This window comes from Oncorhynchus gorbuscha, linkage group LG02 (genome assembly GCF_021184085.1).
Source record: "Oncorhynchus gorbuscha isolate QuinsamMale2020 ecotype Even-year linkage group LG02, OgorEven_v1.0, whole genome shotgun sequence".
Classification (NCBI taxonomy): Eukaryota; Metazoa; Chordata; class Actinopteri; order Salmoniformes; family Salmonidae; genus Oncorhynchus; species Oncorhynchus gorbuscha.
The window spans coordinates 1,850,362-1,861,770 of NC_060174.1; the positions used below are offsets into that span (position 1 = coordinate 1,850,362).

The 11,409-nt window shown below is 43.3% G+C and overlaps 1 protein-coding gene across 1 annotated transcript in view; it reads right to left on the reverse strand.

Moving 5' to 3' along the window:
- Positions 1 to 9,434: 9,434 nt before the first annotated feature.
- Positions 9,435 to 11,409, reverse strand: part of LOC123995367 (sodium/potassium-transporting ATPase subunit beta-233-like) — a 12,234-nt gene continuing 10,259 nt past the window's right edge. The window contains exons 2-3 of the mRNA XM_046298924.1: positions 10,709 to 10,792; positions 9,435 to 10,402 (exon numbers count right to left, since the gene is read on the reverse strand). Coding sequence (XP_046154880.1) covers positions 10,142 to 10,402; positions 10,709 to 10,792 — 345 coding nt within the window. The 3' untranslated portion in view covers positions 9,435 to 10,141. The remainder of the gene's footprint in view (positions 10,403 to 10,708; positions 10,793 to 11,409) is intronic.

Consider the following 11,409-nt stretch of genomic DNA (forward strand, 5'->3'; position numbering starts at 1 on the left):
TAACATATTTCTATAGGCTTTACACGCAGACTTAGTCCCCTCCCCTGTCACTCAAGGAGCGCATTTGATGTTGCTTGACCACGAGACACTTGGGATCAGTCTGCATGGTCACTGCAGCACATGAAGACACTTGGATCAGTCTGCATGGTCACTGCAGCACATGGAAACACTTGGGTCAGTCTGCATGGTCACTGCAGCACATGGAGACACTTGGGTTCAGTCTGCATGGTCACTGCAGCACATGGAGACACTTGGATCAGTCTGCATGGTCACTGCAGCACATGGAAACACTTGGGTCAGTCTGCATGGTCACTGCAGCACATGGAGACACTTGGGTTCAGTCTGCATGGTCACTGCAGCACATGGAGACACTTGGATCAGTCTGCATGGTCACTGCAGCAGCACATGGAGACACTTGGATCAGTCTGCATGGTCACTGCAGCACATGGAGTCACTTGGATCAGTCTGCATGGTCACTGCAGCACATGGAGACACTTGGGTTCAGTCTGCATGGTCACTGCAGCACATGGAGACACTTGGATCAGTCTGCATGGTCAATGCAGCACATGGAGTCACTTGGATCAGTCTGCATGGTCACTGCAGCACATGGAGTCACTTGGATCAGTCTGCATGGTCACTGCAGCACATGGAGTCACTTGGGTTCAGTCTGCATGGTGACTGCAGCACATGGAGACACTTGGATCAGTCTGCATGGTCACTGCAGCACATGGAGTCACTTGGATCAGTCTGCATGGTCACTGCAGCACATGGAGACACTTGGATCAGTCTGCATGGTCACTGCAGCACATGGAGTCACTTGGGTTCAGTCTGCATGGTCACTGCAGCACATGGAGTCACTTGGGTTCAGTCTGCATGGTCACTGCAGCACATGGAGTCACTTGGATCAGTCTGCATGGTCACTGCAGCACATGCAACAATGACAACGATATTGTTTCCACTTTGATCTGAATATAAATCCACAAGCATTCTATAATTACAATATTAGCTTGTGTTTCTTACGTCTGCAAACTGCTAGCTTGTATTTTCATAGCAAGTTATGCTAAATCGTGTTAGCTACTAATGCTAACTAGCTAATAAAAGTACTGAGACAGAGCAAAAGTGGCTACGCTAGTACAGCCTGTTACCAGTACTGGTGGAGGCCCAAATCAGCATGTTGTTTGTGCAACAGTATCTTCTAAATCAAAGAGGAATAGACAAAGAATGAACATGTTGGCTATATGAATAAAGATTTAATGTAGCCAAAGATTATAGGGTCCCCTAGGAAACACTGAACATCACTTTGGTTCCTACCCTGTCACAATAACTCTGTCCATGGCATTTTCATTCGTTGTTATGTCAAACAATGTATTCATATTCTAACTAGAATTATAATAAACATTCTATTGCCATGATTCCAAAAGTTCACCCAGGTGTTTTAATCTAAATCGCAATTGCAACATTTGGTTAAAAAGGCCTTAGTATTTTTGTTCATATCGTGGCAGTGTGGAAATTATCTCAAATGACTGCAGGAAATGCAGAAATGGATGGAAATGCAGGAAATAATTTGAGGTTGAAGTTGAATTGAACAGTATAAACCAATCAGAATAGAGAAAGACCCATTGAAAATCACTTAGAATATATGTGTTGCCACCCTCGGGTCACACACTACTCATAAAGCAAAAACATCAAATTATATGATATTTTGGCCATATCGTCCAGCCCTCACTTCCTGTATCTAAAGGTAGAACTCTGACTACCCAGCATGCCCAGAGAGCAAGTAAAGTGCACCTACCGCTGGCCAATCAGATAGCTCAGATCACCGTGTCCTTGAACCATAAATTGTAAATAGAAACCTTGAGGCGTCGTTACTGAGAGATTTCACAACTTTTAAAACCGTGTTATAGAGACTCAAGGAATACAACAAAGCACTGCTGTTTGAGTTGTTACTCATTGCTGTCAACACGTTGTTACTCAACACGTTGTTACTCAGTGCTGTCAACACGTTGTTACTCAACACGTTGTTACTCAGTGCTGTCAACACGTTGTTACTCAACACGTTGTTACTCAGTGCTGTCAACACGTTGTTACTCAGTGCTGTCAACACGTTGTTACTCAACACGTTGTTACTCAGTGCTGTCAACACGTTGTTACTCAGTGCTGTCAACATGTTGTTACTCAACACGTTGTTACTCATCGCGTTGTTACTCAGCACGTTGTTACTCAACACGTTGTTACTCAGTGCTGTCATCACGTTGTTACTCAACACGTTGTTACTCAACACGTTGTTACTCAGTGCTGTCATCACGTTGTTACTCAACACGTTGTTACTCAACACGTTGTTACTCAGTGCTGTCAACACGTTGTTACTCAACACGTTGTTACTCGTGCTGTCAACACGTTGTTACTCAACACGTTGTTACTCAGTGCTGTCAACACGTTGTTACTCATCACGTTGTTACTCAGTGCTGTCAACACGTTGTTACTCATCAAGTTGTTACTCAGTGCTGTCATCACGTTGTTACTCAACACATTGTTACTCATCACGTTGTTACTCAGTGCTGTCAACACGTTGTTACTCATCACGTTGTTACTCAGTGCTGTCAACACGTTGTTACTCAGTGCTGTCAACACGTTGTTACTCATCAAGTTGTTACTCAGTGTTGTCAACACATTGTTACTCATCACGTTGTTACTCAGTGCTGTCAACACATTGTTACTCAACACGTTGTTACTCAACACGTTGTTACTCAACACGTTGTTACTCATCAAGTTGTTACTCAGTGCTGTCAACACGTTGTTACTCAACACGTTGTTACTCAACACGTTGTTACTCAACACGTTGTTACTTATCACTGTCAACATGTTGTTACTCAGCACGTTGTTACTCAACACGTTGTTACTTATCACTGTCAACACGTTGTTACTCAGAGCTGTCAACACGTTGTTACTCAGCACGATGTTACTTATCACTGTCAGCGTGTTGTTACTCAGCACGTTGTTACTCAACACGTTGTTACTTATCACTGTCAACATGTTGTTACTCAGAGCTGTCAACACGTTGTTACTCAGCACGTTGTTACTCAACACATTGTTACTCAGCGCTGTCAACACGTTGTTACTCAACACATTGTTACTCGGAGCTGTCAACACGTTGTTACTCAGCACGTTGTTACTCAGAGCTGTCAACACGTTGTTACTCAGCACGTTGTTACTCAACACGTTGTTACTCAGAGCTGTCAACATGTTGTTACTCAGCACTGTCAACATGTTGTTACTCAACACTGTCAACACGTTGTTACTCAACACTGTCAGCACATTGTTACTCAGAGCTGTCAACATGTTGTTACTCATCACGTTGTTACTCAACACATTGTTACTCAGAGCTGTCAACACGTTGTTACTCAGTGCTGTCAACACCTTGTTACTCAGTGCTGTCAACATGTTGTTACTCAGTGCTGTCAGCACCTTGTTACTCAGTGCTGTCAACATGTTGTTACTCAACACGTTGTTACTCAGCGCTGTCAACATGTTGCGTTGTTACTCAACACATTGTTACTCGGAGCTGTCAACACGTTACTCAGCACGTTGTTACTCAGAGCTGTCAACATTGTTACTCAGCAACTCAACATTGTTACTCAGTGCTGTCAACACGTTGTTACTCAGCACGTTGTTACTCAACATGTTGTTACTTATCACTGTCAACACGTTGTTACTCAGAGCTGTGTACGTTGTTTACTCCAGCACGTTGTTACTCAACACGTTGTTACTCAACACGTTATTATATCAATGTCAACATGTTGTTACTTGGCACGTTGTTACTCAACACGTTGTTACTTATCACTGTCAACACGTTGTTACTCAGAGCTGTCAACCGTTGTTGCTCAGCACGTTGTTACTCCAGAGCTGTCAACACGTTGTTACTCAGCCGTTGTTACTCAACACATTGTTACTCAGCGCTGTCAACACGTTGTTGCTCAGCGTTGTTACTCAACACATTGTTACTCAGCGCTGTCAACACGTTGTTACTCAACACATTGTTACTCAGAGCTGTCAACACGTTGTTACTCAGCGTTGTTACTCAACACGTTGTTATTCAGCGCTGTCAACATGTTGTTACTCAAGAGCTGTCAACATGTTGTTACTCAGAGCTGTCAACATGTTGTTACTCAACACTGTCAGCACGTTGTTACTCAACTACTGTCAGCACGTTGTTACTCAGAGCTGTCAACATGTTGTTACTCATCACGTTGTTACTCAACACATTGTTACTCAGAGCTGTCAACACGTTGTTATTCAGTGCTGTCAACACCTTGTTACTCAGTGCTGTCAACATGTTGTTACTCAGTGCTGTCAGTACCTTGTTACTCAGTGCTGTCAACATGTTATTTACTCATCACGTTGTTACTCAGTACGTTGTTACTCAACACATTGTTACTCAGTGCTGTCAACATGTTGTTACTCAGTGCTGTCAACACGTTACTCAACACGTTGTTACTCAGCACGTTGTTACTCAACACATTGTTACTCAGTGCTGTCAACACGTTGTTACTCAGCGCTGTCAACATGTTGTTACTCAGCACGTTGTTACTCAACACATTGTTACTCGGGCTGTCAACACGTTGTTACTCAGCACGTTGTTACTCAGCACATTACTCAACATTGTTACTCAGTGCTGTCAACACGTTGTTACTCAGCCGTTGTTACTCAACACGTTGTTACTTATCACTGTCAACACGTTGTTACTCAGGAGCTGTCAACACGTTGTTACTCAGCAACGTTGTTACTCAACACGTTGTTACTCAGCACGTTGTTACTTATCACTGTCAACATGTTGTTACTCAGTTGTTACTCAGCACGTTGTTACTTTCACTGTCAACACGTTGTTACAGAGCTGTCAACACGTTGTTACTCATCAACGTTGTTACTCAGCCGTTGTTACTCAACACATTGTTACTCAGTGCTGTCAACATGTTGTTACTCAACATTGTGTACTCGGGCTGTCAACCACGTTGTTACTCAGCACGTTGTTACTCAGCACATTGTTACTCAGAGCTGTCAACACGTTGTTACTCAGCAGTTACTGCTGTCAACACGTTGTTACTCACGTTGTTACTCAGCACGTTGTTACTCAGAAGGCTGTCACACGTTGTTACTCACGTTGTTACTCAACACATTGTTACTCAAGCGCTGTCAACACGTTGTTACTCAGCACGTTGTTACTCAGCGCTGTCAACATGTTGTACTCAGTGCTGTCACACGTTTGTTACTCAACACGTTGTTACTCAGCGCTGTCATGTTGTTACTCCAGCGCTGTTACTCAACACATTGTTACTAGCTCAACACGTTGTTACTCAGCACATTGTTACTCAGAGCTGTCACACGTTGTTACTCAGCACGTTGTTACTCAACACATTGTTACTCAGTGCTGTCAACACGTTGTTACTCAGCACGTTGTTACTCAACACGTTGTTATTCAGCGCTGTCAACATGTTGTTACTCAGAGCTGTCAACATGTTGTTACTCAACACTGTCAACACGTTGTTACTCAACACTGTCATACGTTGTTACTCAGGCTGTCAACATATATCACGTTGTTACTCAACACATTGTTACTCAGAGCTGTCAACACGTTGTTGCTCAGTGCTGTCAACACCTTGTTACTCAGTGCTGTCAACACATTGTTATTCAGTGCTACCATCAACACCTTGTTACTCAGTGCTGTCAACATGTTGTTACTCAGCACGTTGTTACTCATCACGTTGTTACTCAGCGCTGTCAACACGTTGTTACTCATCACGTTGTTACTCATCACGTTGTTACTCAGTGCTGTCATCACGTTGTTACTCAACACGTTGTTACTCAACACGTTGTTACTCATCACGTTGTTACTCAGTGCTGTCAACACGTTGTTACTCATCACGTTGTTACTCATCGTTGTTACTCAGTGCTGTCAACACGTTGTTACTCATCACGTTGTTACTCATGCGTTGTTACTCAGCGCTGTCACGTTGTTACTCAGCGCTGTCAACACGTTGTTACTCATCACGTTGTTACTCATCGTTGTTACTCACGTTGTTACTCATCACGTTGTTACTCAGTGCTGTTACTCAGTGCTGTCACACTTTGTTACTCAACACGTTGTTACTCATCACGTTGTTACTCAGTGCTGTCAGCGCGTTGTTACTCAGCGCTGTCAACACGTTGTTACTCAGTGCTGTCAACACGTTGTTACTCAGCGCTGTCAACACGTTGTTACTCAGCGCTGTCAACACGTTGTTACTCAGCGCTGTCAACACGTTGTTACTCAGTGCTGTCAACACGTTGTTACTCATCACGTTGTTACTCAACACGTTGTTACTCATCACGTTGTTACTCAGTGCTGTCAACACTTTCATAAGCCATGAAATGCACGTTCTCCCTACTTCTTACTACTACTATTCTACTATAACACAACCTAAGCATATGCTGCCTCGGATAGGCCACATAATTTAAAAAAGCTATCAATGTAATATTTTAGTTACAGTAAGCCTGAGATTCATAATTGTTCATTTCCCTTTCAACAGATCCAATATTTCTTCAAGATTTTGGATGGATGAAGATTATTACACAAATACACATTCCATTTCTATGAGTATGTATTTAAATAAAAGAGACATTGACCACGGGATAATTTCTCCATTTATTTGTCTTTAGGTCTTACCCAGATGGACTCTGACGAGTGTCCGCATGTTCAACATTGATCACTTTTACACCAACAAAACCTCCTATTACACAGGGTACTGCATTGCTTCTGATATTCTAACTTTTAAACCAGCGACTTTGGTATCGGATCCATACATTACACTTTTTCTTGCGGAAAACAAAAATTGTACAACTGCATAAATATAAAACTCTTCCACCATGAAAATGACTAACATTCATTAGAAAGTTGCACCACGTCATGTGATGTCTCCAGCAAATAAAGGGTTGGTTTTAAAAACACAGAGTTGCTGTCAGTGTTTCCATGGAGGAGGAAGGAAGATAGTCTTCCCTGCCTGCTGCAGGACACAGAACACTGCTCTAGACTACATGGGGGGAGGAGGAGGAGGAGAAGCATTGAACATAGAGGAGAGAAGCATTGAAACAAAGAGGAGAGAAGCATTGAACAGAGAGAAGCATTGAACAGAGAGGAGAGAAGCATTGAACATAAAGGAGGAGAAGCATTGAATACAGAGGAGGATAAGCATTGAACATAGAGAGGAGGAAAAGAAGCATTGAACATGGAGGAGGAGGAGAAGCATTGAACAGAGGAGGAGAAGCATTGAACAGAGAGAGAGGAGGAGAAGCATTGAACAGAGAGAGGAGGAGAAGCATTGAACAGAGAGAGATAGAGGAGAAGCATTGAACAGAGAGAGGAGGAGAAGCATTGAACAGAGAGAGGAGGATAGAGAAGCATTGAACATAGAGAGAGGAGGAGGAGAAGCATTGAACATAGAGGAGAAGCATTGAACATAGAGGAGAGAAGCATTGAACATAGAGGAGGAGGAGAAGCATTGAACAGAGAGAGGAGGAGAAGCATTGAACATAGAGGGAGGAGGAGGAGAAGCATTGAATATAGATAGAGGGAGGAGGAGAAGCATTGAACATAGAGGAGAAGCATTGAACATAGAGGAGAGAAGCATTGAACATAGAGAGGAGGAGGAGGAGCATTGAACATAGAGAGGAGGAGGAGGAGCATTGAACATAGAGAGGAGAAGCATTGAACATAGAGAGGAGGAGGAGAAGCATTGAACATAGAGAGAAGCATTGAACATAGAGGGAGGAGGAGAAGCATTGAACAGAGAGAGGAGGAGAAGCATTGAACAGAGAGAGGAGGAGAAGCATTGAACAGAGAGAGAGAGGAGAAGCATTACAGACAGAGAGAGAGGGGAGGAGGAGAAGCATTGAACATAGAGAGGAGGAGGGAGAAGCATTGAACATAGAGGAGGAGGAGAAGCATTGAACATAGAAGAGGAGGAGAAGCATTGAACATAGAAAGGAGGCGGAGGAGGAGAAGCATTGAACATGGAGGGAGAAGAAGCATTGAACATAGAGGGAGAAGAAGCATTGAACATAGAGGGAGAAAGAAGCATTAAACATAGAGAGAGGAGGAGAAGAAGCATTGAACATAGAGAGAGGAGGAGAAGAAGCATTGAACATAGAGAGAGGAGGAGGAGAAGCATTGAACACTAGAGAGAGGATGAGGAGGAGAAGCATTTGAACATAGAAAGGAGGAGGAGGAGGAGAAGCATTGAACATAGAGAGGAGGGGAGAAGCATTGAAAATAGAGAGGAGGGGAGAAGCATTGAAAATAGAGGAGGGGAGAAACATTGAACATAGAGAGGAGGAGGAGAAGCATTGAACATAGAGGAGGAGGAGAAGCATTGAACATAGAAAGGAGGCGGAGGAGGAGAAGCATTGAACATAGAGGGGAGAAGAAGCATTGAACATAGAGGGAGAAGAAGCATTGAACATAGAGGGAGTAGCTATTACTGGAACATAGAGGGAGAAGAAGCATTGAACATAGAGAGAGGAGAGAAGAAGGTCAAACATAGAGAGAGGAGAGAAGCATTGAAAATAGAGAGGAGGGGAGAAACACTGAACATAGAGGCTTATATATATAGCTACTGGAACATAGAGAGGAGGAGGAGAAGCATTGAACAGAGAGGAGAAGCATTGGAACAGAGAGAGGAGGGAGAAGCATTGAAAATAGTGAGGAGGGAGAAGCAATGAACATAGAGAGGAGGAGGAGCACACAGAGAGGAGGAGGAGTGAGAAGCATTGAACAGAGAGAGGAGAAGCATTGAACAGAGAGAGAGGAGAAGCATTGAACATAGAGGAGGAGGAGGAGAAGCATTGAACATAGAGAGGAGGAGGAGAAGCATTGAACATAGAGAGGAGGAGGAGGAGAAGCATTGAACATAGAGAGGAGGAGGAGAAGCATTGAACATAGAGAGGAGGAGGAGAAGCATTGAACATAGAGAGGAGGAGGAGGAGAAGCATTGAACATAGAGAGGAGGAGGAGAAGCATTGAACAGAGAGAGGAGGAGGAGGAGAAGCATTGAACATAGAGAGAGGAGGAGGAGAAGCATTGAACATAGAGAGGAGGCAGAGGAGAAGCATTGAACATAGAGAGGAGGAGGAGGAGAAGCATTGAACAGAGAGAGGAAAAGCATTGAACAGAGAGAGGAGGAGGAGAAGCATTGAACATAGAGAGAGGAGAAGCATTGAACAGAGAGAGGAGGAGGAGAAGCATTGAACATAGAGAGAGGAGAAGCATTGAACATAGAGGAGGAGAAGCATTGAACATAGAGAGGAGGAGGAGGAGAAGCATTGAACATAGAGAGGAGGAGAAGCATTGAACATAGAGAGAGGAGGAGAAGCATTGAACATAGAGAGGAGGAGGAGAAGCATTGAACATAGAGAGAGGAGTATCAAACAAGACATTTCATTAAACCCTCTGTCCCATATTAAAGTTGATGCAAAAAGAAAAAGAGTAATGTAGAAATATTGTCCCACAATCAAGTCAAAAAGACACAGGAAAATCATTCCAGGGAGTGCATCCGTTTACTGACAGACTTGGAGATCAGAGCGTACCATGCCAGTATTTTCAGTTAGTAAGAGCACATTAACACATATCCACACACTCACATTAAAACACAAACACACCTTGGACCACTAAAGCTTACTGACATAAGACAACAGAAATTACAACATGGCTTGGAAAGGACCACTGTATGCCACTACTGTACTGGACACTCCAAACATATATATAGAAACCACGTTAGGCAGAATACTTAAGGGGACAGACAGAAACACTGCTCGCTACATATCAGTAGTGGAATTGCAATTTACAGTAAGAGATGAACATGTCCCATGACTCAGGGACTTGTCATTTACAGTAGAATAAATATGTTGCTTAGTGCTACTCTTCCTGTAAAGTACATTCTAACCCTAGACATTATGCAGAAAAGCCAGTGTGATGTACACAGATTGACTCTAGGTCCCGTATATTATGAAAGTTTGTTCCAAGACTAGTCGTGTTTTTTAATATAACTAATTTTTTTTTTTCTAAATCATCTTGTTTTGAAATGTGGGAGGATAACAGTGTGTTTTTCTGAGGTCATGAATTGGTGATGGTGAACTTAACATCAAATCGTCCTTGGTAGCGATCTTTCTCGCTGTAGTCAATGTTCGCTCCGTACACTTTGCACTCAAGACGCAGCTCCTCGTTGAAGGTGAGGTTGGTAAACTGGATGGCCACCAGAGGCTGTAGGTAATCGGGGTGCAGCAGCTTGCCATAGTAGGGGTAGTACTGGAGGGGGAACCCCATGCCCATGCCGTAGTACTTGATCTCACCAATCTTGCTAGCATCCTCCTCTCTCTGTGGAGAATGACATCACAGTGTTGGATCTTTTTCCTAAGGTATAAACTAGTTCTATATTACAATTGAATATAGCCTAAATCTAGCAGGACTAAAAAGCACATGCAGAGAACAAGCATAGCATTTATCCCTGACAGCGTGATGTAAGGGAACAACAAGTTCATTGTATGGTTGTATCAGAAATGGCACCCTTTTGACCAGAACCCTATTGGCCCTGGTCAAAATGACAGTGCACTATATAGGGGAAAGGGTGCCATTTTGGATGTCGTCTATATGATATGCTTCCCAGTCCCGTGCGAGGCGTACCTTGTTCTGACAGTGGATGGGGATAACGTTGGTCTGGACTCTGCTCTGGCCGGCTTCGGGGACGGAGGCATTGTTGGTTGGAGGCTGAAACAAAACCCAGACAGCCCAACAGCATTATCACCATAACCTAACCCTGACAGACCAATCGGCATTATCGTATTAACCTAACCCTGACAGACCAATCGGCATTATCGTATTAACCTAACCCTGACAGACCAATCAGCATTATTGTATTAACCTACCCCTGACAGACCAATCAGCATTATCGTATTAACCTAACCCTGACAGACCAATCAGCATTGTTGTATTAACCTAACCCTGACAGACCAATCAGCATTATCGTATTAACCTAACCCTGACGGACCAATCGACATTATCGTATTAACCTAACCCTGACAGACCAATCGGCATTATCGTATTAACCTAACCCTGACAGACCAATCAGCATGGGCGGCAGGGTAGCCTAGTGGTTAGAGCATTGGACTAGTAACCGGAAGGTTGCAAGTTCAAATCCCAGAGCTGACAAGGTACAAATCTGTCGTTCTGCCCCTGAACAGGCAGTTAAACCCACTGTTCCTAGGCCGTCATTGACAATAAGACTTTGTTCTTAACTGACTTGCCTAGTAAAATAAAGGTAAAATAAAAAAAATCACCTAAACCTAACCCTGACAGACCAATCGGCATTATCGTATTAACCTAAC